Source organism: Ascidiella aspersa, chromosome 2, assembly GCF_963924565.1.
Source record: "Ascidiella aspersa chromosome 2, kaAscAspe10.2, whole genome shotgun sequence".
NCBI lineage: Eukaryota > Metazoa > Chordata > Ascidiacea > Phlebobranchia > Ascidiidae > Ascidiella > Ascidiella aspersa.
Window position 1 is genome coordinate 7,715,241 of NC_139448.1, and position 27,864 is coordinate 7,743,104.

At 38.2% G+C, this 27,864-nt stretch overlaps 1 protein-coding gene across 1 annotated transcript; it reads right to left on the minus strand.

The window, feature by feature from the left end:
- On the minus strand, positions 1-27,693 carry LOC146163367 (DNA-binding protein RFX2-like). Its single transcript, XM_083380466.1, has 18 exons — positions 27,588-27,693; positions 24,095-24,138; positions 16,157-16,285; positions 15,593-15,643; positions 13,840-13,910; positions 12,204-12,351; positions 11,289-11,516; positions 9,263-9,444; positions 8,495-8,614; positions 6,979-7,195; positions 5,951-6,096; positions 5,059-5,210; positions 4,619-4,722; positions 3,915-4,064; positions 3,104-3,312; positions 1,959-2,149; positions 1,133-1,243; positions 1-125 (listed from the first exon to the last, which is right to left on the minus strand). The coding sequence occupies exons 1-18, from the start codon at positions 27,691-27,693 to the stop codon at positions 1-3; spliced, it is 2,484 nt and encodes an 827-aa protein (XP_083236592.1).
- Between the last annotated feature and the right edge of the window lie 171 nt (positions 27,694-27,864).

The window sequence follows — 27,864 nt, forward strand, 5'->3', positions numbered from 1 at the left end:
TTACTGCTGTTGTAGTTTCCCGCCAGACATCACCTCGTTCAACAGCGCCACCTTGCCATTAATCTGTCCAGCGTCTCCCGGGGAATTCCCGTCGCCGAGAGCCGCCTCCGCGCTGCGTTTCAGACCTTTTTCTGCAAAAGAAAGAAGATTTAATGAATATACTGTTTCTTCCAGCCTATGCCAGGGATTGTATCAATTATAAAATTGTTAATTTGATAATCTGTCGTTGCCCTGATGAAGATTTCCAGTAAAGGTTGTGGAAATGTCGGTACATTTATTAATAAAAAATGTTTGCCAGAAGGAAATTTTTTAATTAAAAGTAGATTTATTAAAATTGCAATTTAGGCTGATGCACAATGTCAAAAGGCTGAAGATATATAACGGTCTGCTGAAGATATATAACGGTGTAAAGTAGATTGACAAAAAACATCGGGTTTGACTGTAATCAATTTAGATCTAAAAATAACCTTTTTATTATATGGAGAAAAGATCAGTAACTTACAGTGATCCAACAGTCAAAGTTTCGAAAACAAACAATGAAGTAATGTTATACCAGCTTAAACCTACGTACACATAATTTGCCAGTGGAAACCTGTTATATGATTGTTATAGCTTGTAGTAATTAGTATATTAAGAATCTATACAAGTATTAGCTGCTATTGGAATTAGTTATGTTTTTTGAAGAGGGACCATATTTTGCCGAATTCTAAAGAAACGAAAAAATTTATTTAACATTTAGTTATGTTTCTAGATGAACTACAAGTCCAGAATATGAATTGTTGAAGGGGCTGAAACATTTATAATTTAGAGAGATGCCTAATTATAATTTATTCGAAACAAACATATTTTACTTGAATCATTCACATTTTTGTCATGAAAACAGCAATAAACAACAATTCAAAATTAAATTGTACGCTGATTCTAGTAGAGGTTACTAACCACAATTTAATTTTTTTTCCTTACAGAAGTAGGTATTATACTTTTGAATGACTCTTTATTCCTTTTCAACAATAACTCTTTATTCATTTTTAGAGTTATTTTAAACGTTTAAAATGATACCTACTTCTGTATGGACTTTGATATTCTTAATACGTATTACTCCAACCTCCAACCATTAGGCTTCATACTTTACCTTGCTTGGGCTTGATAACGCTTCCAATAGAGATAGGGGCAGATGCAATGAAGGTTGGTGAAGGGTGAGCCACCGACATCTCTGAACTAGTGGTCGAGGACGGCGACACAACTGCACGATGCAAAAACAAACATGTATGGGTGTGTCATACATGACTACATACACACCCACGGGAAGGACACGTGGTTGGCAAATTAGATGCGGTTCAGTTTACACAGTGTCTAGACTCTAGATGGTTTTCAACATGCGATGTAAAAAACGTTTAAAAGACTAATTATGCAAATACAATTGTGATGATATCAATTTCGATGTTGTGATGCTCTAGTCTAAACAATCATTTTAAGACAAAATTGTATATATATTGGAAAGTATATACATTACTTGGTAGTGTTAAATCTAAAACATACGATCTTATTTGCGATAAGTTCATAGCTCTTGCAATAAGCACTGAATATTTTAGAAACAAAGCAATGCCCGAAGCCTTTGACTCATTTCGTTTTTAATGACTCACATAAATATTTATCGTTCAAGTTAACGCACAAAAGCCGAGTTTACGAAAAATGATTGGGAGAAAACCATTAACATTGCAGTTACCATTAAAAACAAGTGCAAAAACAAATCTGTTGGCTACAGAACAAGGAGATGTTTTGTTGATAAACTGAAAATGTGAAATAATTGCATTTTTATTTAAATTTGAACATTTGCAAATTTTTGAGCAGCTAACCACGAATTTCAAATTAATCACAAGCTATTGACAAATGCGCGTGATCATGACCCGAGATGACAAAATAAGTCCATAGACAAAACTATAGCAGCTACAACCCACCGTCCATCCCGATATGCCCGGCCGCCATTCCGGCGAAGTCTCCCATTACGGCAATGGTGGTCTCGCCAGTTGCTTGAGCCACTCTGTGTTCGACCAGGTAGAACATGTACTCGTCGTAGAGGAGCCGGATAAGGTGGAAGCTACCGAAACTCTGGGCCGAGCGAAGCGTCAAGTCTCGGATAACCATTGAGCTGCGCGGCAGGTGAATAAGGGGTTAATACATGTCTGTAAACGCGGACTTATAAGCAGTCCTGTTTAGTTTAGGCGTTATAAAGGACTCCTTATATATTAGCTGCGCGGCAGGTGAATAAGGGTTAATAGATGACGGAAAATGCGAACTTATAGGCAGGATTGTGGACTTTAGGTGTTATGAAGGACTCCGTGAAATGGCCTAAGGGTTTATGGTTGGCGGTAAAGTGCTTACTTATATACAGGGCCGCGGAGTTGCTGGAGTCGGACTCGGGACTCGAGTAAGACCACGTAAGACTACCCGAGTTCCGAGCCCGAATTTGAGAATCTACTTTCACAAGCAAAGCTATTAAGACTGCTATATGTTCAGGACAAGTAACGAAAACTATAAATCAACCAAAAGTCGCTCATTCGTATAATACACGGCAAATAATTTCCACAGCTTTTCAAGACAAAAATACAGATTTAGGACAAATAATAAACCTTCAAGTTATTTTATACAATGACTTCAAAACATATCTCAGACAAATAACCTAACAATAGGTTACTCAAATGGCTTATTTATTTAGAAAAAAAATAATTTCCATCAGCCTCGTTAGAGACAAAACAGATTTAGGACAAATAACCCTCGTATAAATCAGGCAAAAGTCACTAATTCGTATATTACCAGACAAATAATTTTCACGTCAAGACAAAAACTACAGATTCAGGACAAATAACCTAACTATGTTTCAAGCAAAAGTCACTAATTCGTATATTACCGAATAGCGGACAAATAATTTTCTCGGCCCCTTAAAAACCAAAAAAAAATACAGATTCAAGACAAATAAGCTAATTTTAATAAAGCAAAAGCCACTCATTCGTATATATTCAGAGAAAAACAATCCCCATCGGCCCTTCAAGACAAAAAATACAGATTTAGGACAAACAATCCAGCCACAAAAACCACAACCCACCTGTAGAAACACCACTTCAACAAGAACTGACGCGCAGCCTTGGCGAAGTTGCTGGCGCCCTCGTGCGGTTGAAGCACCTTGGTGACGACGCTCTCCAACCAGTCGGCCCACTGCTCCAGCGTTCGCTGCTCGGACAGCGCGACCTTGAAGTCGCCCTCAAGGTCACGAACCAGCGCGTCGTCGCACTGGCAAACCCACGATGCTTGCTCCTGTGAAACGATAAGGACAGATTGAGAGTTTTTGTGGAGTGTCATTTGTAAAGAATGAGAGATTCGTCTTGTTCAAGCAGAGCCCATGAGACTTGTTCGGGTGAAAAGTAAGAGAGTGGTTAAAATAGAGAGTTTTGTTTGTTGAAATGTCATTTGTAAAAAACTGGGATCCAAAAAAGTTAAGTAGGACTCATGAGGCTTTGTTCTGGTGAAAAGTTAAGGAGACGGGTTAAAAAAAAGTTTTGTTTGTTGTAAAAACTGGAATAAAACACAAGAAAGATATATATATTTATTTCGCCAACAAAGGAATGATTCAGTCGAATTAAGATATACTAACGATGTCTTTGTTGTCGAAATATATAATATATCTTTTAAGATCTGTTAATTGTGTCTGACCTGAATTGCCAGCTCTGTTAGTATTTTGAACATACAGAAGAAGTTATCACCTTGAGCGTTTCGAATATCTAAGAGTTGAAAAATAGATTTTCGAAACGTTTAAAATGATATCCACTTCTGTATAACCTTTGGTATTCTTACTACGTCTTACTACAAGCTCCAACCATTATGCTCCACAACAATAAACAAAGTCAAGTTTCTTTTACCTGTACGTTTGAGAAGTCGACCCGGTTTAGATCTGCCAACATCTGGTTGATTTGCGACACGTTGTTCAGCACGGCTCTTGCGGCCTGCGCCAGGTGGTTGAGTGACGTGTATCTACGAAGGGTTTGCGAGAAAGCCGACACCGCAGCCACCTGTCAATCAAAAGTAGTTGTTATATTACCGAGTCGATTTTTTTTTTCTTTACCAGTGCTCTTCAACTTCTTTTTGTTATACACTTTTAACCAGTGTTGTAAACAAGTCATTTTGAAATGACTCAAGTCAAAGTTAAGTTTTTTGAGTAAATAACAAGTCAAGTCCAGTGATTTGTCGGAAATACTTTAGCCAAGTTAAGTCATTTTGCCCAAGAAATAGGGGCTTAAGTCAAGATGCAGTGCCTTCTTAAAGTATACAATTAAAATCATGGGACAGGATGATTACAAATAGTTTTCTGTCAAGGTTGCAACATGCACAAATCTTGGCCCAATCTGTATATCCTGGTATCTTTTGTCAGTTTTATACCATAGCTTTGATCAGGTATATACTTCTTTAGTTTACTTCCTAAATTATTTGTCCACCAGTCATTTTGTTTCCAGGTGATTTCTTTCATCAACTGGTTTTGTTCGATTAACATACACGAAATCAAAATTGAAATAGGTAAATTTTAAAGAAAAATAAATAACAAAGCATAATCTTGAGACAGCTTTACCTTGATCCGCGACAAATCGGTTGGGATTTCCCCCTTTTCGAGAGCGGCGGTGAGGTTTGCTTCGAGGCCTTTGGCGAAATTTCGAATCGCTTGGGTCAAAGCGCCTTTAATGTAAAACAATTGTTATTATATCAAGCAAAATTGCTGGCCAGAGCCTGGATGGATGTCACATAACGAAGAAGGCGTGAAAGAAATGCCATAACAAAAAAAAATCATTTATAGGATGTGCTTCTATTTTCCTTTTTGCAAACCTAAACTGGAAACATCACTCAAACCGTTGACGATGCCCAATGCAAACCTAATAGCACTTATATTGTACTACCTACTTTCTCTTTTATGCAAAATTTGAAGTGAAAAAAAAAGATTTATACCGTGTCTCTACTTTTCATTTTGGCAACTCCACTTGTCTTCCTAACTTCCGATTTTTTATCCATACTCACTTGGAATTGGTCGCAGAACGTCTGGAATGAGCACTTCGACGAGGCTCTGAAAGATCATGTGATCACTGTCCTTGACCCAGCGCTGCACAGGAGGCCACGAGCACAGGACGAGTAGTTTGTGACGAGGAAGACGCATCTCGAACCCGTCCTTGCTGCATATGAAAAAAAAAGATTCAATTGGAACAAGAAGATTTAATTTTGCTGGAGTATGGCGATTTAAATTTGCTGGAGGAATATTAATAAGATTTTAAGTTTTCTGAAGGAAGAATAAAAAAATTAAATTTGCAAGAGAAAAAACAAGATTTAACGTTTCTTAGAGGAAAAGAAAAATATTTAAATTTGCTGCAGGAAGAAATAACAAGGTTTAAATTACCTGGAAGAAGAATAAGATTTAAAGTTTATGGAGGAAGAAATAATAAGATATAAGTTTGTTGGAGGATAAAAAAGAATCAAATTTTCTAGAGGAAAAAGAGGATTTAAATTTGCCTGAGAAGAAAAAGATTTAAAATTGCTGGAGGAAGAAAAATATAGTCTAACTTTACTGATGAACAAAGAAGATTTTACCAAACAAGATGATATACTCTAAGAGGGTACTGACTACTGAGTCTTGCTGTTTTTTTGCAATTTTTAATTTACAAAAACGTTTCTTGTATCATCTTCAGTTAAACATGATGTCGATCTACTCGACCTATTTGGCTTTCAAAGGCATTATCAAGCTACATTACATATCTGGACATAGTGCACTGAAGTATGGGTGTCTATTGCTTTGTCTCTTACAAAAAGTTCGATGAAAATAATTGGGTCGCCGAAAAAGGTAGAGAATTACTAAGTAATTTTAACTAACCAACTAAGTTGGCCATAAGTCTAACTCTATGCTTGGTAGGCAACTTACGTAATGTTGGGCTCGTCTGAGTCGAAGTCAGCTCGCCAGAACGATAACCAGAGCGTCTCGACCATGTTGAACTGGAGGTTGACAATCACGTCCAGGACGTTGGAACAGTGCTCCCTGTAGAGATCCTCCAGCACCATCAGGTCATCCTGGAGGAAAGAGAGGACTGTTTAGCTGGAGGAACGACTCAACAAATTTTTGAAAATTTTAAACTGGGATTCTGAGTAATTAACGCAATTCGAAATTCACGAACAAAATGGTGGCGAAAGATCGGTTGGAGCGGAGAGACTAAGATAATAAAGGGTTGGTTGAGAAGTTTTCGCGGTGTTTCTCTGTACACTATCAAGCCTTTCGTTTGCCACGGCCCAGCGTTGTAAACAAGTTGTTTTGAAATGACTTAAGTCCCAGTCAAGTCATTTCCTGGACAAAGAAGCGGGGCTGTTTAGCTGTCCGAGTGACTCGACAAGAATGACTTCACATTTCTTAAAAATTTCTCTGTTGCTTTACACATTTTCAAAATACACAGTGCACTCATTGTTGTTTTGCAAACACTTGACGTTCCTTCTTTCCAGAACTATGTTGTATAAAACACCCTCACACTTTTCGCAAAAAAACACTTACACTCTATAAAAAACGCCCATATTTCACTGCCCACCATCATTTCAATATTTCTAATCAAGAAGCAACTTAAAACATCACTTATATTTACTTTCATAGCAAAAATAAAAATTCGAGTAAAAACCTATTTAATTTAACAACAGTAAAACAAAAACCCTGTTGCTTACTGCTAAAAATATGTTACAGAATTCATTATTTAAAGTTAATTAGGTAGAAAACAAAATTCCGGCTCAAAACCTTACATTACGATTTGTCCAGGTCACAGACCGAAAGCGGAAAAAAGGTTTGGCAATCAAACAACTTGTTTAGTAAAATTGTAAAAAACTACACTTGCACTAACACTCATATTTCGAACCGTTTCCACATAAGCCTACTCCCAACAAAACAGGAATAAAACAAAGGCGCTATCTTACCGCTGTAATATCGCGAGGCATCGGTGGGTCGTCTGCCGTGTACTGAATGGGGTCGAGGTCGGGTAGGGCCTGGGTGGCGTCCCCAAGGTACCTTTGGTGTTCCTGGGCTTGCTGCTGGGCCTGGTCGCCCGGGGCGCCGGCCGTAGGACCCCCCTGGGCCGCGGCCTGGCCTCCCATCTCACTTTTGTTGGACTCGTGTGATGCCTGGATCTGTTTCCTATGAAGAAACGGTAGAAATGTTGAGTTTTGACTTTTTGCTTTTGAAGGCGATATGTTTTAATGCGGTGACAGTTCATACTCAATTTTTGGAACACTTTTAATGGATCAATACAGAAGTGGTTAGCCTTGTGTGAATGTTTCCAAGAGAACAGCTGGAGGTTACAGTTAGACGTAGTAAGAATATCAAGCCTACAGAGAAGTAGGTATCACTGGATCCGTTTCCTAGAACGTCGCAAGGATCTTTCCTTTTTCAAACTTCTATATCTTTTTAGACTCATTACAATGTTTTAAACACACTTTAAGCATATCATGATAGTATTAAGCGGTAGAAATGTTGAGTTTTGACGTTTTGCTTTTGAGGGCGAGATGTTTTAGCGCGGTGATAGTTGATCCTCATTTTTTAAAACACTTTTTTTCGATAGTAAGAATATCAAGTCGATACAGAAGTAGGTAGCCTTTTGTGAATGTTTTGAGTAAATCTTAAGATAATGGCTGGATGTTGTAGTTAGACGTATAATGAATATCAAGCGCATACAGAAGTTGGATCACTGGATCTGTTTCGTTAAACGTCGAAAGGAAAAAATCAAAGGTTGTTTGGAAGATTTCGCTTTTAGTTTGTTTTTGAGCGAGAGATGTTTCAAGTAGGTGTTTGTTCTTCCTTTTTAAACCCCTTACAATGTTTTGGGGACACTTGAAGTGTATTGTGCGAATTTTAAACCAGATATTTTTCAACGTTTACAAACACCTAGATTTTTCAAACGTTTTTTGACTTAGTGGTAGGTAGTATTAAAAGCAGTTTGTTACTTTTTAGACCTTTTAATAATATAAATGATTTTTAGGCAGTTAGGCTATATCCTTGCAGCTGTGTTGCTCATTTTTAGAGTTATCCAATTTAAAAATTTCCAATTTTAGAAGTTGTATTAGAAACTGACGATACCAAAAACGTGCGAAATTATCTTTCCAGAGTTACATAAATCTGATTGACCTCTATAAACGTTAAACACTTATATACCGGTTACGTTGCCCGAAAATTCAAAAGGATGAACAGTATTTTAAAAATACGTCATTTTTACCATTCAAGGTAAATTTATTAAAGCCCATACAGAAATAGGTAGCATTTTGAACGTTTCGAATATCTCTTTATTCATCAATAAAAATTTGTTCGCATCGTTCAAAAAGATACCTACTTCTGTATGAGCTTTGATATTCTTACTACGTCTTACTACAACCTCCTGCCATTATGCTCCAAAGGTAAATTTGAATACTGAAAAAGATGAAAAACACAGAGGAATCATACCTTCTTCCGTATGTGCTCGACTGTTGCCGCATCGCAATCACGTTAATTTCATCCTGCAGTCGATTCAGTGGGGAGTTCCCCTTGATGCGGATGCCGTAGTAGTGATACTTGGAGTTTCCCCTGTTCCATATAAAAGAAAATATTTAAAACAACGGAAATTGAGGGTGGTCTTGGACGTTGAAGTAGCATAAACCGCAAATTAAGGGACAGTTTAGTTTAGAAGCATTTTACTGAAATTGAAGTGTATAACGGCGTCATTTTGGTAAAAAAAACTTGACTATAAAAAGCAAACAACATTTATTTTAACCATATATAAATATTGTAAAAACTACTTTTTTATGAAAAATAAACGAAGTGAAATTTGCAAAAACCGTCGTGAATTTGCAAAAATCGTCAGACAATTGCGCTATTAAAAATATAGGAAAAGTGCATTTTGAGTAGAAAAATACGATCTGACAAGAGCAATACATCCCATAAAAATAAAATGTGCAAACTCGCTACTCGACTAAGTAGTCTACCCAGAAATAATAATCCATAGCAAAACATAGATAGTTGATGCTCATCCCGAGTTTGCCTAGTTCGGTAAATTTAAAAAAAATAACAAGTATAAAATATATACTGTTTGAAACCAGTGCAATTTTCAGTTAAAAGTATATAAGTAAATTTTTCGGTTTTATCAAAAAGGCAGGATTGCGTATAACACAGAATCGCAAAACGTAATACAAAGCGACTTTTCTTAAAATCATCTCAAAAACACCCATAAAATACCTGGTTCCGAGTCTTCTTGTGCGCAGACCAAGAAACACGGAGCGCACGAGCTTGCCAAACGAAGCGGCGTTTACGGGATCCAGTTGTTGTTCAGTGCAGTGCAGAATGTAGTGGTTGTACATAAGCGCACGTGGCAGCGAGACGCCGTCTGAGTTTCCAAAGTGCTCCACAAGCCACTGAACCTAAGGAGATTAAAAACGTCTGTTAAGTTCGAGTCTTTTATGATGGTTGTAAACAGGGCTGCGGACTCGGGACTCGAGCAAGACCAGGTAAAACTACCCCCGACGTACGCATGTACCAAATTTTGAAACTGTTAAGGCGGCAAATTTGTAAAAAAAAATTGTAAAAGTATAATAGCTATAATAGTGAAATATTTTTTAACCACGTATTGCGGGTGGATTAATCATGATACCCATATGGGTGGATTGCAGAATTTTCGCCTTAATTTAGTTGCGTAAATCGGTAAAATACAAGCTGTAGAGCCGGAGCCGGGCTCGGGTCTCGACGAAATCCTACACTTGGCGGGTGTCGGACTCGGGAGTCGGACTCGCGTTATTTTTACCCGACTCCACAACCCTGGTGGTAAATAGGGATATAAGTACGTCCAAAACTTGATGTTTTATTTCAATGCCGATATCGATAATATGGACAAAAATATCGCGAATCAATCCCATACCAAATGACGTATCACCGTGCTCAAACAAGCAAAATAGATGAAATTGTAAGATATAAAGGTATTTTTTTCGTTTAGTAACTTGAAGATGTAAACCTACCATTTTTGATTAAATTTACGTTTCAAGATAAAATTGATGTGTTGGCTGAAATTCCTGTGATAATTTGGTATTGGATCGGCACCGATGCCACCCGAGTATTGTACAAGTACCGATATAATAACTTGGTATCGAGTATCGGTTACTATTCGATATTATCGGACATCGTTAGTTGTAAACGCATATGGAAATGTCATTCGTCTTGAAAAATAGCTATGACTTATTTGCCACACGAGTTTTGTTTTTCTGAAAAAGTTTTTCTAAAAGTTTCTACTAAATGCACATGTCATGGTACAAATAAATTAACAAAATGTTGACGAGGCTGTTCGTTGTTACTGTTTCAAGTTCCCGCCTATACGTACAATATACCGCAACAAAGACTAACTGATAGTTATCTGTTGTTTACTAGAGTGGGCTATATTTTTAGAGTCCGATATTCAAGAGTTAAACACTGGATATCCGTCATGGCACAAATAAATTAGAAACGTACACGAGGCTGATTGTGCTTACTGTTTTAGGTACCCACCTATACGTACATTAGACCGCAATGGCAACTTACAAAGACTAGTATAGGACGTCGAAACGTCGGAATAAAAAATTACATTTGCCAGAAGAGCTCTACAAACTTGTTACAAAAGACTAGGTGATGTGTAGTTACATAGGTAGGTTATATTATATTGCTAGACAGACCGTGGTATATATTTAAGAGAACATTTTGGTGCTTGATCTTACTATTTTAGGTTCCCGCCTATACGTAGTTACGGAAGTGGGCTATATATTGCTAGACAGACCGTTGTAGATATTTAGGAGAACCTTTTCGTAGCCCTAAATACGCACATTACTGCGGCCAACTTGCTAAGGTTATAACTGCTAATTCCCTGCTGCACCCCAAAACTGACCATTCTCAGCAGAGACCGTTCTAAATATATAAGAGAACGTTTCAGTACCCGCAAAACACTTGATATACGTGGCATGACACAAATAAACGAACAAAACATTGACGGGGCTGCATTTGCTTACTGTCTTAGTTACGTAAAATAGACCGCATCCGAAACTAAGTGACAATTCTCTGTTGCAGTTACAGAAGTGGTCTAAATTTTTCGAATCCGATATTTAAAAGAACGTTTCGGTACCCCAAAGACTAAGTGATAATACTCTGCAGAAACCGTTCTAGATATTTAAGAGAACGTCTCGGTACGCAAATGTTATGTTACAAATAAACGAACAAAACGTTGACGAGGGGTGAATGTGCTTACTGTTTTAGGTTCCCGCCGGAAGTGACTTACAGTGGCGGGGGAGGCGCGGGTAGAATGGGACAGGGGGAGGGCCACGATGCCCCCGCCGTCGTTGCTGGAGTTCTGGATCAAGTAGGTGCTTCCCCCTGGCGAGGTGATGATCTGTCCGACGCCCCCTCCGGCCCCGCCCCCTGACACACCCCCACCATGGTGGCCGCCGCCGCTGGAGGCGCTCATGCCGAGGCTGGTCTAGAAAACATAGAAATTTCTTTTAAAGAATGAAATGCTTTTGTTCGTATGTATTGGTTACTAAAATGGTTTTCCACAGAAAAAAAAAATTTAAAGAAACAAAAATGTTTAACATAGATTTACACACACAAAAAATGTGTTTTCTTTTATAAAGGTTGGTATAGAAAAAAGTAAAAAAAAAAATTTTGATAAAAGTTGGCGCTAAAGATTAATTGTTTTTTACCAAAAAAATACCATAACAGCTATTGCGACTGAGTGCGAATTTTCAGCATTGCTATTTTGAGGCACAAAGTGAACTCTCGTCAATAGATACCTAAGCTATATGGGTGAAATTGTAACGCTCAGGGACTTTTTCTAGGTGATTGCACGCAAAAGTTCTTTACCGTATAAAAGTTGATTTACCGCTAGTTGTTAAACTCCTAAACATTAGTCTTTCAAGACTGGACCGCTGCACTGGATAAAAAATCACAGCTGAAATTCCTATATAAATTTCGGTATCAGATCGGCACCGACACCAGCGACGTATCGGACGAGTACCGATACTTCCACTTGGTATCGGATATCGGCTTTCATCCTAATTTATCAACCATCCGTAACCTATACGATTATAATACTTTAATCTGTAATGTAGCCGTTCGCAAATTAGGTGTTTATCGAATCAATTATAGCAGGCGTCAGTTAACTGACCAGCTGGTGTTGTGATGGTCCTGTGTTTTGCGAGGAGGAATCAAAGTAGATGCCGCCTCCATTCCCTCCCTGCTGTTGCTGCTGTTGTTGCTCCTGGCCGCCAGCGAACAACTGGTTGTTGGTGTCTGAGTACTGGAATGTGTTGGCTCTGCACAAAACGACGGAATGCTTAGTTGAGTTAGTACTGCTGGTGAATTAGACGGTTTAGTTGTTTAAATTGGAGTTGGAAATATTAAGGTTGAATAAGACCAGGAAATTGGAATTCTTGATAGATACTGGGATGACAAACTAGTATACTTGGAAAACGTTGTCATGTAATCAATGAACAAATAAAGTTGCGTTTGCTATTCAGTTAAGTATCGGATTGGGAAAATAGTTTTGGAAGCCTGGTAAATTGGAACACTTCTTTTCAAAGTTTTGGTAATCAGAATGCTTATTTTAGTACTGGTATATATGTATATTGTATATATATATACTTGTGATTTAAAATGTCTAGTTGTGTGAGTGCAATACAAAGTTAAGGTGTAAAAGTTCAAAAAAAAAATAAATAAAAAGCTTATTTAAATAAGTATTGGGGCCGGAAAGGTTGTACAAAACGACGGAACTCTTAACCCAGTGGTTCTCGAACTTTTTTGAAATTAATATTTGCACGGCAAACCGCTTTGTACGGGTTTAATAATTCACAGTCCGCTTTTTAAAAAAAGATACAGAACTTGAAAGAATACTGTACCAAGCGAACTGTGTAAACTGATAAAAATCACAATAGCAACCAATATTAATTAAGTTTAATAATGTGGGTAATGCATTGATTTGCTTTACTTTGCTGAATTAATCCTTTTGTTTCAACAAACGGTTCTGTGAGACTACTTACCCAAGTGTTTCTTAACTCATAGGTCACGACCCTGGATTTGGCTGCTGTTTGAATTAATTGGGTCACCGACTGCAGTAGTATTATGTGGTTAGATTTTTTGAGATTGATTCTCTCTTCTCAGAAAGTGTTCACCAACATTCGAGAAAGCAAGTAGCTCATAGTAATTAAATTTGGCCGAGTATTGCAGTCTGCTAAGTTGGATAAGTTAAAAAATTGGTATGCTAAGCTCATAGGAAGGTAATAAGAAAATATAGGTAACTTCTAGGGCAGACCTGGGCAAACAACGGCCCGCGGGATGGGTCCGGCCAGCGAAGAAATTTAATCCAACCTACGTCTTACTTTTCATAAACTATTTTTTAGTAAAATAACCCTCTACGTTTTGTGTTGCCTTCAATTTAAAATATTTTATTGAATAAATTACACTTGTAAGTCGATCCACATCTTCATACTCTTTTTAAGAAAACTAATCACTATTTCTTTCAAAATCTCCCGTCAGAACATAATCTGTTTCTCATGCAGCGCTTGGTAAGTACAAAGAAAAATTAACTGGAAATCTGGTCTACTAAATGCTTGAGCCGAGGCGATATAACCCAAGTATACACTCCTGTGTAAAGTAGACTCTTAAACAAACAACGTGAAACAGGGCTAAATGCAGACGAAGCAACGAGAGAAGCGACGAAGTGTGGAGGGTGCCGGTTTCGATTCTCTACTCTTCGCGGCCGCGCTACAATCACAATCGGAAAAACACAAAAGTCCTCGACTCACGTGGAACCATTCGGGTATCCGTGGTCGGCGCTGGAGTCGACAAACTGCAGCTGGTTGGACTGGTAGATGGGCTGCAAGACAAAAAAACGGCGGTTGGTATAAGTGATAAGTTTAAGTTTTGTTTGACCAATTTGATACTTAATTGACGGGGTTTCTTCCACCGTTGGGTATGTCATGCCATTTTTTCCCAAGGCAACACTGGGTTTTGGGGGGCAGTAAATACTAAAATAACATTGACATATGCGCAGTTTAACCCTGGCCCTACCACCAGCTCCTCAAACGGAGATTAAATGGGTCTAAACATTACTGACATTTTAGCTATTACTGGCCTACTTTTTGGCCAATGGAAAGAAAACTGCCACTTCACATTCACCCCTTACTTTACTTTTTACTTTACTTCAGTTAGTAAAAAAGTAATTAAAAAACTTTCAAATTGGCATATGAAACGACTGTTTTTTTTAATATTTTTTATTTTTCTTGAGCATTTTCGTATTTTTCGGTGCAAGGGTGCGTACATACAGGGGTATTATTAAAAATATACAGATGTTTTTTTAAAAGCTTACTCACAGAAAAAGCATTCATATTTGTAATCTCTGTTCATCTGTAATCACTTGCTTTATGGCAGATTTAAGATTTTTTAAATGGAGAATAGCACTTAAAATAGGAATGCACAATAATTTAAAAATACACATGCTGTTTTTTCATATGGGTGAAAAAAAGTTTAACAACGAGGGCATAGTCGTTAAAAAGTATCTGTATACAGATTATTTACAAAAAAAGTTTTGTTTTAATCAAAAGGCGTACATCTCTGGAACATTCAGTTAAAACCTCAGGAATTTTAGAGTAGTTCTGGTGTTAGGTCGTTGTAAAGAAGTGCTACATACATGTTTTTTGTGTTATACCGTTTTGGGGATCTAGCAAAGCAGGTAAGGTACAGGTTCTCGCTTAACGTATCGTGACTGCAAATAAACATAGCAAAAATGGCAAACCCAGTCAAGTTTAAACATTATGGGTAGAACCGATTTTACTTGCAACTGGCCATTTAGGCGCATTAGGTTTCGTGTCGGCCGCATGTAAATAAAGAAAACACCAACTCAAGGTGCCGCTTACAGCACAATTGCCATAGAAAGCTTTATGGGTATTGAAAAACGGGGTTGTTCATATTTGCATAAGAATTGTGTTGTCGTTACTAATCGAGGTCAAACAAAGGCTATAGGACAAAAAAGTCCGAAATATTTCGCTCAATTTAACCAATTTTTCGCCGGGTATGACAACGTTTAACCCCTTGAGGCATTTATTTATTATTATTTAATAAGTTACGGAAAATGGGCAAAAAACTCCTTGAATGCCAATATTTTAACAATATTTGCACAGATTTAAACCAATGTAGAAATTGTTTCCAAAATGTTAACTTTTCCAGCAAGAAGGTGTGAGAATTTGAACATTAGCACACCTTCAGTTAGAAAAACGAATAATGAAAAATTATCATCTTGTTATTTAAGAACGGGCATCTTTGACTTAGTTTCATACGCAACAAACAGACAAATCACAACTTATGTGAAAAAAAATCATTTTTATGTCACTTTTAAAATTCAGAACAGTAGTGGTGCCGATTTTGTTAGACAAAGTGTCAAAAGACCAGTAAGTGCAAAACGTCTTTAATAATCACACAAGATGTCGCTGCTAAAAATAAAATGAAAATCCATATATCGTGGTGTGGAATCCTTGCTATCATTTTAAGTTCTGTGCTTACCTGTTGAGAAGATGCCACGTGGATTTGTGGTCTCTGTTGTGGATTGGTGACCTACGAGCAAAAGGAAATAGTTATTTGATGTAAGCTACTGTGTTTTGTTGGCCTTGGGGCTCTAATAAATCAACTTTTAGGTTTTTTGCTACTTTTCGGATTTCTATCTTAAAGTTGTATTCAGAGTCGGCGCTAAACCAGGTTAATCACAATATTGTCTTGTTTAATGTAAGACGATTTACATTTAAAAATATTTCAGAGGCGTTTATTATTTTTTATAACAAACAGGCGTTTCTAGCTTACTTTTATACAGAACCTTTGAAAACAATACAGTCGTATTTCTAGTCTAACTGCATCGCGTTTAAACTGAATCGCATAAAAACTACTGGGTGCAACAAAAAATCAAACAAAAACGTGCACAAAAAAAAACAAAAACATATTAAACAAGTCGCAAAACAACTATTTCACAACAAAACCGACAGCTAAAACAAAACGAACAAAAAACTACAAAAACAAACCAAAAAATCGTGCAAAAACAAAAGCAAATCGATAAAGAATGTCGACCCGAATGACCTTGACGGGAGGAAAGACTGGCGACTCGCACAATTCCTGCTTGACCTCTGACCCCTCGAACGCTGACCCCTCGTCCTCGCTTGACCTTTTCACTACGCACCTGATTATTACTGACCTTGTCCTCGGCGTCTTTGCGTAAACAACATCGTTCTGTTTTTGATTTATTGAGTCGTATTAATATTTCTCGTATCTCATTAGTAACAGGGTTGCAATTAAAATTTACTTTCTAAAGTTTGAAAAACCTCAGACTTGAATTGTCTTTTTCTTTTCTGTTACATTTTTAGTGTTAACCATCTGACTAAGAAAACTGAAAATTCCGGACTCCCTTTTGCTTTCTGCTACGACTCTGGACTATTGTCAACCGTAAAGTAAGCGTTTTAGTTATGGAAAAATCAGAAAGATAACATAAACTTGCTGGTTATTTGCTAATCAAGTGTACTATAATTTCTAATACAGTGTAGCCTACTGCTTTTTTCTGCAATATTCATTAGTTTGGCGTTGTTTTGCAACAGACTCGGATTATTTCCAACATCTAAAAGCCATGTGTTCAACCATAAACAAATAACTTAATTTGATATACCGCCGAACATTGAAGGTCGCCTGAAAAACCAACTGATTAGTCTGACACAAAAACTGTCAAAATAACTGGTGTATTTTCCTCTGGCAGTGCGAAAAAAAATCTTTATTTTCTTTGCGTTACGGCTTTGTGCTAGTATTCGGCAACTCTCAGTCCAAATAATGCTGTCGTCCTATCGGATCTTTGTAACTTTTGACAATCAGATCGTCTACAAATACACTTAGACATTAATTTTCACATGTAAAATAAAAAAAATCGTCAGTTGTAGATTGTATACACCAGGGATGTCCAACATTTTATTATAGTGGGCCGCATTGACACTTGAAATAATTAAATGGGCCGCAGAACCTATTAAGTTTCAAGATTAAGTATTGGCCTTTAGAGTTATAACGGGTATTGGCCTTTAGAGTTATTACTACTTGGGAGTGGAAATGACTAGGGGGCCGCACAAAAATTTCCCGCGGGCCGCAGGTTAGACATCCCTGCTGGTATACACTCTCGGGCACATGCTTTGCGTGACACAACTAAACCGCTAAACATGAACAAGCAAGCAAGTAATCGGTCAAAACGCTACAATCTGTTGAGCCACAACCACACCAGGCCGAAATCATAAAACAAAGACCATACAACGAGAACCACAGCTAAAGCTAAATGCAGCCAAGTTATGATGGCAATGGCTGGTTTAGTTGTATTAGTCGTATAAATGCTTGTTAGGCTTATTACATGCCGCTATAAAACCGCATAAGACAAAAGGGTTAAGGAATGCGTCATAACAAAAAATGTCTTGTTTCAAATTTAAATTTAGACATGCAACCGGCTAGTATAACAACAAAATCAGATGTAGTCAAGATATTAGTATTACTTCAACCGCGTAGCATTTTTCAACAGTGAGCATATTTCTAAAATATGAAATTAATCGAACTCGGGTAAGTGCAAGAGACGCTTACTCGTTAACGGCGATTTTTTTTTTCAAACTTTTCTACACTTAAAAATAATTTAGGTAAGTGAGGGTAAGCATTTTTTAGTAAACCTACCCGGAACCATACTTGGCACTTTCGGCTGATTATTATAGCCACCAAGGCTATTCGTAAAATAAAAACTCGGGCGAACTTTGGTACTAGTATTGTCAGCAAGCCTGTTTCTGAAGCAAACTCGGCATGTGTGCGTACGGGTCGGGTGAGTACGCCCAATATGCTTACCCTAAAATTCGAATGTAGTTGCAAGCGAGTAATTTCAGCATGTTTACTCACAAGTCGTACATTCAAGAATGCCTACTCGAAACTCAAACTCGGTGGGCGCGAGTGATGTATTTAAGCATGCCTACTAAAAAATTAAACTCAACGAGTACGGGTGAGTAATTTGCTAAAAAAATCACACTCGGTGAGTAACATTCAGGGCAAAAAACAAGCAAGCAAAACAGCCACTACAGGGACGAGTAGCGAGTAGCTAGTGGGCGGTGCTTACTCGTTTCAGGTTGAGATTGATGAGGTTGGATCCGGTGAGTACTCGCGACGGGGTCTGAACGCTGATGCGAGTCTGTGAAGAAGGAAGGCGCCCGAATAACAAGTGCTCGGCAGTATGGGGAGGCGAGCCCGCCTTAGGCGGCTTACTGCCAATGGTAAGGTCCATGGCTTGCTGTAGAGCGTTGCTGCCGGTGCTGTTACTGCTGGTTGCGTAACCGGCAGTTCGGCAAGGCATCGGGCCACGGCTCTGACTCCGTTTCGTGCGTGTGTGTGTGCTTTGTGGCTGGGCGTTGTTTTTTTCAGGTAAAGTCTCGTGCAGCCTTGGGCAGTTTCAAACAAACGGCTTTGCAGATGTTTTTCTGTTTTTTAAATTACCTATAGGACTGCGGTAGCTGAAATGGCTATGCGGACAACACACGATTGTTTTAGAGCGGTTATTCTTGGGTTAAATTGCACAATTTTATAGGGGGATAATTTCGACAATGACATGAGTTTCTATTGTTCACTGCTAAAAACAAAAGCCTATATACAAAACAAAAGCTAATAACAGTGCTTGAGTTTTGTTCAGACTTGTACGGTAATAGGACATTTTAGGGGGTTATATTCACATTTCCAGTCATTTGTTTGGAAAAAATGCAAAAAAGCGGGATATTTAAGAGCGAAAGTCATTTTCAGGGTGAATGACTTTCAAAAGGCGAAGAACTCCACTTTTAGAGATTTGGGGCAGCATTTAAGCACACGGCGTCGCGTTCTTTATTTTTCGCACGATTTCGATTTTAAAGTGGGAAAGCCCCTTAAACGGTTTCAAACTCGGCAGTTTTTTGTTTTACAAATCACAGACAAAGAGCAACCGTCAACAACCATTTACTTCGAGCCTTTGCGGCAACTTTAAACAAATGGCGTCTTATCCTTTGTTTTTACTCGGTTTTAATTCATGGGGCAATAAAGCGACTGTAAAAATCTTTGATAAATCGCCTGGCAGTTTTGTCACAGCTATCACAACGCCTGGTAGCTTAAAGAGCTATACGGTCAATAAAACGTTTGTTTTACAGCTTCGAAGCAACGTTTAAACACAAAGCGACTGGTGTCTGCTGCCTAAACAAACACCTACATTTGCTGAACTCTGTACAACGGGCGCGGATAACCAATTGTTTTTTTAAAGGTTTGGCTTTGCTGAACGCTTGAGAAATTAACTGAGTTAAAACTGAAATCTGACTGGGGATGGTCTAAATAGCTATTTTGTTTTATTTATTTTTAATAATAAAGAGCAACTGCTACAATACTGCTGTAGTTGCATAAGTGTATATTTAGATACCACCAGAGATATGATACAACATTTTGCCTTACCAAACATTATAAATACCCACTGGATTTCTCAACGAATGTCGTAAATCAATGTTCTGCAGCCCGCTGGTTTGATTCAATAGATTGTCTAGCGTGCCATGAACAATTTGGAAAATAATATATTTGTATTGAAAATAGGTGTACACGCAAGACGCAGGTATTTCAGACTTGAATAGGCACATTCCATTACAAACTTGATATAAATACATCTACATACAGTTTGTCGTGCTTTAAGGGCGATTGTAAATTTACTATATTGTTTTTGGGTAAATGTGTGCTAAAAATGTTTGAGAACCACTGACGTATAGCTCGCGGCTTTGCTTAATCGAAGAAATCCCTGCCAAACAACTGGTTCCCAAAGCGGACATCGCAATTAATCTCGGAAACATTGTACGAGCGACCAAAATCTGTTAGAATTAAATTAAGGTTCTACATTCTGGCTTCAAAAAGCTGACGTCATCAAACACACTATCTAAACTCTAGCAAATGGTTGATAACGTTCAACACTACAACAAATAAACTTGCCATGCAGCACTTTGCCTGTCGCCTACCAAGATCAGAGTACCAACTAAACCCGAACACCTGTGGGCTAGAGCCGCGCTGCCAGGTTGAATTTCGCTGAGGGCAAGGACCTGGTGTTCTCTACTGAACTAGTAAGAAGGGCCGGAAAAAAACAGTGGGAATTTGAGCCCTGGTGTTGTAGGGAGGGGTGGAAACACGTTAACAAGTTTAAATATTTTGGAGCAAAATGGTTGGAGTTTGTAGTAGGACGAAATAAAAATATCGAAGCTCATACAGAAGTAGGTATCACTTTGAACGTTTCGAATAACTTTTTTTCTCTTCAACAAGTTTAAGAAGCTTATTTAGCCTTTCAATGGTCGTTCGAAAGCAATGGAAATGATCATTTTACAATTTAAAAAAAGTGTTGAGTAGTTTTTTTTTAATAGAGAGACTCTTATAAGCGTATTTTGCTGCCTAATTATGCCCGTGTCATATCAAACACCAGTTTGTACGAACACAGGCAAAGCACCACCAGTCGACTTCCAACGAGAGGGCAGAGTGCTGGCGTAAAGGCCAAAGCAAACTTACAACGCAAACACACTCGAAATGGACCTAAAGAGCGCGTCTGATTAAACAAATCGCGTGGGCCTGTGGATCTATGCGAGCGGCTTGCTGCGGTGGTTTTGGTCTGCCTTTGAGTTTAAGGCTTCCTATTGCGGGTGAATTTGAATCGAAACGGCCCGGCGTTGTCTCTTTTGTATGTCGCGGATATTCGTCGCGCTATTAAGGTTTTATCAGTAGCACACCGCTACTTCGGCGTTAGAAATTCGGGCCTTTAAAAGTAAACCAGCGGATCATAAACACTTTAATATCGTTTTCCTGAGAAGAACGTTACGGGTTTTAATTGTCCCGTTTCTAAAAATCTTCCTCACTATGATCTGATATGATAACATTTTAAATTCAAAATTTGACATTGGGATAATATAATAAGATTAGTATCATTTGAATTGAATTGGAATACTACTTATACTATGACGCGGTCAAAAGAAAACACATTTAAATTTTGTCCAAATTGCCCCTTAAAATAAGCAAATTAGCCCTATTAAGGTAAGGCATATATTTAAAAAAGTCGCTGTACTAAACGTTTGGTAAGTTTTGTAGTTAATACACCACAAAACTATAAACGCGTTGGCTGTTTTTCTGTTACTGCAATGAAGTCTAATAATTACACACACAACTTTACTCGATTTTTCGCACTTGCAAGAAAATCTTATCCTGTTCTGAGCATCTAGCTGTGTGCCTAAACGAGCAAAAAACGACGTTTCTTTAAACCTGAGTTCTCGACAGAGGCAACTCGTCACTAGAAAAATTCAAACCGACGACCGAAACCCAACACGCGCGGCGTATTGTCTTATACAGTCGGGCGCACTACGACAGGACAAAACACGCACACAGGCTCCACAAACGACGGCCGTGACACAAAGTGCCATTCATCAAAGAGAGAATAAGCGAGAGAGTGGGAGAAAAAGGGGAAAAACGAGAACCCTCGCCGGTCACAATAGACAAAAAAGCTAGCTAGGCAAATACCGTTGCCGGGACCCTTGTGGCCAATAAAAGCAGCGCACGCCGTCGCCTGACAACCGCTTATCAATTGACATGGCAGCGCGAATCGAGTTGCCTGGCAACGGCGTTTCCCTGCCCACAACAGTTGGGCCGGCGGGGGGGCCTGTAAATACAAAAGAACCGACAGCGAGAGGGCGACGGCCTTTAGAGGGAATTTTGCTGCGCGCAAATAGAAAAGGGCCTCGTTTATTAAACAAGAAACAATCAAAGAAAAACCGCCGATTGCAAAATCTGAAAGCTGGAATTTGAAAGTCTCGTCAAACGCGAAAAGGGATATTTTGTTAGGATTCCTTGCATTGCAGAAATCGGAACACCCAGAATTAAAATGGCCGACTTTGATTAATTTTCATAAAAAGGGCAAAAACACTTTTTAGGAAAATAATCAAAAATTGTCCAATTACCAAACAAGAAAAGTTTGTGTTAACAAGTCCAAATATTTGCAAAAAGTCCAAACTATTCCAAACAAATATGCGTCTAAATTATTTAATATCAGAAACAAGCGAAAAACTCGCAGAAGGAATTAGATATTAGGTCAAAAATGCGTTTGAAAAACAAACTTTAAGTGGTAGCAACTGAGCGACACAAAAATGAAATATGACAGCTAGGGCCATAAAAGTGTCGCGTTGCCAGGCAACGGACGACACAAGCGCACCGCGCGCCCGGTTGCCATGGGCGACAAGGAACGCGTTTGGCCGTCGCTAAGGACGGAGTCTTTTTGTGCAAACACTTCAAATACTTGCGAAGGAACGGTAATGTATCTTTTCATCCTTTAGTTCCGTTTGTGGTTTTCGTGCTGAACAAAATGTACGTTTTTTTCGGAAAAGCGGTGACAGTTTCGAACCTTGCTGTCTCAGGGAGGGGGACAAGCAAACTAACCGGGTAAAAAAAGTAACAAAATTCGTTTTTTAAATGGCCAAGAGCAACAAAAAAAATGTTTTTCATTATTTTCGCATTTTTTTTACCCGAAGACTCCTAAAGGTGTGTTTTGCTGCAAAATATTTCGCGTGGCTTACGATTTGTATAAATTAAAAAGAAAATAACTCAATCCATGTGGTTTATAAAAACACCCTAAGACTTTTGTAGCCTTGCAATGGTCGAGATTTACATTTTTAATTTTTTTTTGTAAGGTCATTTTTTGATACGGAGACTCAAGTGTTTATTTTGCTGCACAATTTCACCCGTTTCATATCGAAAACCAATTTGTATAAATTAGAAAACAAAAGTTTATTCATGTGGTGTATTTGCTGGGGTTTGTAAGTTAAGGGGTTTCGAAACTTAAATTATTAAAGATAAATTAGATCTTACTAGGGAATAGATACAAACATTAAAAGTGGAACAACAGCAGTAAAACGAAATTGATAACTATTTATCTTAAAATTTGAATTGTTCGGACTGTTATCTGCATTTTAAACCTAAACCAATTTAAAAAAAATATTTAAAAAAACATTGATTTTTTATTTGAAATTAAAAACCAAACATAACTTTGAGTGTTTAAAAGCCGCACGTTTTTATACCAAAATTGTTAGTAGAAATGTATTCCGGCCCGCCGAGAACTTGCTTAGTTAGGTTTGGCCCGCAATTAGAAAAAGGTTGCCGACCCCTCTGATCTATGTCAACAGGATATGAAGGACAAAAAACCAACAAAAAACAATCATAGCGAAATTTTTAGCTGACTGCTAAAAAGTTTTCGGCACACTTCTTTATGAAAAAGTGAGATTTTCGCAACAAGAAAATTGCTGGAATTTTCGGAGGATGTGCTTTTTTGATACGAGTTGCGTTCCGATAAGCACAATAGTTGCGTGTTACATGGCAAGTAAAACAAGAAGACGGGATGTATCAAATTTTCTATCGAATAAAAAAAATTGCCCAAATGCAATGGCGAAAATTCTGGTTGCAAATTAAGCGATAAGTCAAACTAAGAAACCGAAATTCAGTTTTGTTTTGATTGTTTTTTATTAGATACTGATATTGCTCTTATGAGAGATATTGGTATTGCTCTCTATTTAGCTATACATACATCAAAACAAGATGAATTACGGCTATCAATTTTTGTACATCGTTTGAGCACAAAGACGAGATGTAATTAAAATTTACACACCGTTGTATTCTTCCACGATTGCGTTTAATTTACAGCTTAAAAAACAGGTAATTTAAATTTTGTGCGTGATGGCCTTGGTATATACGACCTGTTTTACCGATCATCGTTCAGAGATTATTTTCGCAATATTTGACTATTTCATCCTAAAAAAAGTATACTATTTTTAATAAAACCGGAATGTTTTTTAAGTTTAATCTGGAATTCGATGTTAAGTAAAACAATTTGCACAGCATAGCTAAATTTAAATTAAAACGGTCGTAGAATCCTGCAAAAATAATTGCTCTCGCATACCGTCTAGCGGTAAAAGAAAACTAAACAAAATGGATTCTCACCTGTTGACTGGGGATGATGCTTTTAACGCTCTCCAATTTGGCGTCTGCGAAAAATAATTGCTGTTATTATTTTAAACTCACGTTAAAGACAACTGTATGTGGGCAGGGGTTCTTAAACTGGGGTTCATGGACCCCTTGGGGGTGCTTGAACCAGTTTTCGGGGGTCTAAGAATCAAAAGTTTGTGGTGCTGAACCCAACACACAACGGGTAAATTAATTAAGCGAAAAACAACTTTGCTATTGATGTTTTAATATTTTCTTTTATAGGATGTTTTTCCTTTTAAGCAATTTTTTGTAAGGGACCTCAATTTTTTTAATATAGCGAGAGTGTCCTTCATGTAAAATTCTTAAGTTGACAGAAATAGATGTGGAATTTTTCGGGGATCAATGAAGGCCTAATTGAAATGATTGAGTATAATTAAAAAGCAATTACAATTTGCGGGCAAATTTCCGAACGAATCGGACAATATACTTTTGGGGAAACAGAAAAACGTATTTTTTATCGATAGCATATAAACACACAAGTATAGTCTTTCCGCTGCTAAAATAGTTCTTTTTGTCGTTAAACGGATTTTTATGCAAACTTTTGCAGTTTGTTTGATCAAGTCATCAGATTTTGCATTGCAATAAAAACCCTATTAAAAATCCCTTTCACACCTTAAACTGCAATTTTTTAGATAAAACTTTTAAACTTGAAAAAAAAATTCGCCGTAAATTAATTTACGCAGTTCAAGGTGCAAATGGTTTAAGGTTTTCGACATCATACAAAAACAAAATATCAATGTTGAAATGAAATTCAGATGAAAGTAAAAAGTTAGATGAAAGTAAAAAGGCAACCTTGGGGGCAATTGCGCTGATAGCTGCCGTTATTGCTCCAATGGTGCCACTGGTCAGCCTGGGTCCCGCAACCCTGGGGGTACGCTTCCTGGGGCCCACCGGACCCCGCGTAATGCTGGCAGCTGGCGTACTCCGGTTCACCCCAGGCCCCCTGGGGTTCGTAGGCGGGATACTCGGACTTGACTTGAATGACAGGCTGCTGCTGTTGGCCCGTGGTGCCGAAGCAGTCGCCGTAATAGCCTTGGCTGCTGTACGAAGCGTTGGTGTAGCCTAACTGCTGGTTACTGCTGCACATTTGCATGCTGTCTGATGTGTATGTCTCCTGCTGGTAAAGGAACTGTTTCTGCTGTTGCTGCTGCTGGTAATCGTAGAGGTTGGGGCTGGCGATAAACTCGGACTTGATGTGCATAGCTTCGAATCGTCTCTTCTTACAAAAGCGCTAAATGTGCGCATCGAAGGGCCGTCTTATACCGTCGGCCAAGGGGTTGATTTAATTAGCAAATTACGGACAAGGAAAGTGATGGTGAAAAGAAGGGCCGCCATTTTTTTAACAACCACGCCTCGTTTGACGCCCAAAGACGCCCCTATGAATCGCTTGCGTTTCGCGCGAAAGTTCCTCGTCGAAAAATAACTCGAACGCCTTTGTGTAAAACACGAAATTGCGCACCCTTTAACCCAAAGGGGGCATGGGGCAAATTGCTTGCGACAACAAACACGCGCCATTGTGGGTGGTAGGGGGTTTCCGGGGACCCGGGTTTTCGGTAAAGCGCGATAACGACTTCGGCTACAATGAACTTCAATGCCGCGGCAGGAAATAAGGAAATCGACGAAGTCCGAACAAGGTTGAAGTATACCGCACAAAAAGCTGTGTGATTGTAGTTCTCTGTTATTTTTGCGGTTCGCGGTCCACAGCAGAGAAAAAAAACAAGTGTAAATCACAGCGCGCAAACTTCGAAAGCTGTTTTGTAGTATTGAATTCCAGAGATAAGATATCATAGCAAACGTGCGTCACCGTAAAATTTTAAGCATAACACACGGCGTAGTTTTTGCTTTAACCAAATAATGCTGTACCTGTAGGTACGCTATTTTTAATCCGTAATAAGAATATCAAAGCCCATACAGAAGTAGGTATCATTTTTTGCGTCCAAAATTTGTAAAGAAAATGTTTAATTTTTGGCGCACCTTTGGAATTATATGGAAATTAAAAGACTGTCTTTCATTTTTTTACTCCAGCTTGGTTTTAAATTGCTGTATATGACAGCCAACGTTACGTTCGAAAAAAAAGCTTGTTCCGGCACTATTTGTGCGTTATGTAACAATGATGTTATTCAATGAAAGATACATACACATATATGTGTTTATCAACAGTGATGTAGCCCTTTTAAAGCTGGTTTTCGACCAACGATAATTGCTTACGTATCATTAATACACCGAAAGCCATCGCAAGCTCACTGAATCTGTCGCTTAATCATGCAAGTAAGGTAGGCTAGAAAAACAACTTGCCTGCAGTGAGGTTCGAACTGACGACATCTGGCTATACCGGGACCGTCGATGTTATTCTTACTATTTTCTGTGTCGAAACGTATATGATAATAATCTTTACTGAAACGTATATGATAATAATCTTCACTAAAACGTATATGATGATAATCTTCACTGAAACGTATATGATAATAATCTTCACTGAAACGTATATGATAATAATCTTCACTAAAACGTATATGATGATAATCTTAACTTGATATCTATAATATTCTCTTTCGTTAACGAACTTTGATATTCTGTGTAGACCTTTAATAAAAATCTAAAATGTTCTTTCTGACATATTCGTAGCAGTAATATTCTGTTCAGACTTCTTGGTATCTTTGGTTTTACATTTAAACACAAAGTATCTGTTGTATTCTGTATTGACATCCTTCTAGAAAAAACAGTTTGTCACATTTGTTTGTGATCTTCCACAAAAGAGTTCAATATCAAATTTGTGTTTGTCACGAGTGGAAATCGGCCCTACTGCCCTCCGCAGTATGGACCCGAACTGTTAACGACGTGATGCAATGCACATATTGCTAAGTCACATGATATTTGCCAACTGCGATGTCCGCCACAGGGTTCGAAAAACGCAGCGAAAGACCGTTGTTGTCTGGAAATTTCGAGCACTGCGTTATCAGCCCTTGACACAGCATAGCAGTCATGCAAACGCAGCCCTTGCGTTGCGCAGTGTTGTAATAACTTAATGCGTTGTGTTGTGGTGTCTTATACGTTTCAATGACTTGACTTGAGTGCAAAAAAGTCACTGTTTTAAGTGATTTGAGTGAGTTCACTTGACTCAAGTATTTTAGACAAAGGCTTGATGGGCACTTAAGTCATTGAAGTAAATAACTTGACTTAAATTTAAGTGCTAAGTAAACACACTTTAGCAAAATCGGGTTACTTTTGTCAATTAAAAAAAGTAAAATATTAACTTTCTTATGTTTCGTTTTTTTTTTGTTTGCCACGCGAATTGGACGTGTTCGGGTTTTGTAAATATTAAACCGTTTATTTCTGATGCTGTGACGTGACCTGTATTTCACTTGTGATGGCAATGCCTTGAACTGACACTCGACTCGGCTCACAAATTTGACTGGAACTTGAATCATTTTAAATTAGGCGTTCTCACCTGGTTTAGCTGCCACGACGCTGACGTAGTGGGCCACGGGCAGCTGGCTGTGCGTGGCGCTCACCACCAGGGGGCTCTGCTGAGTTGACGTTGCGTTTTGTTGCATGACGTAGTATCTCTTTCCGATGCCTGCGCAGTAACAAAGGGTTTGGTTAGCATTAAGAAGGTTGTATATAGCCATATAAGTGTTGAATAGTGTCCCTACGACTAAACGTAATGAGTTAATTTGCTTGGCATATTAGTTTTCGGTGTTTGATAACTATTAAAACACCTTAAC

What these genes read in the sequence shown, in the direction of transcription:
- LOC146163367 (XM_083380466.1), bottom strand. Translation starts at nt 27,693, where the DNA reads ATGCAACAAAACGCAACGTCAACTCAGCAGAGCCCCCTGGTGGTGAGC. An exon ending in ACGTGGCATCTTCTCAACAG is followed by an intron (nt 13,911 to 15,592) that starts GTAAGCACAGAA and finishes TTTGTCTTGCAG; the next exon opens with CCCATCTACCAGTCCAACCA. An exon ending in TGCCTCGCGATATTACAGCG is followed by an intron (nt 6,097 to 6,978) that starts GTAAGATAGCGC and finishes TCTTTCCTCCAG; the next exon opens with GATGACCTGATGGTGCTGGA.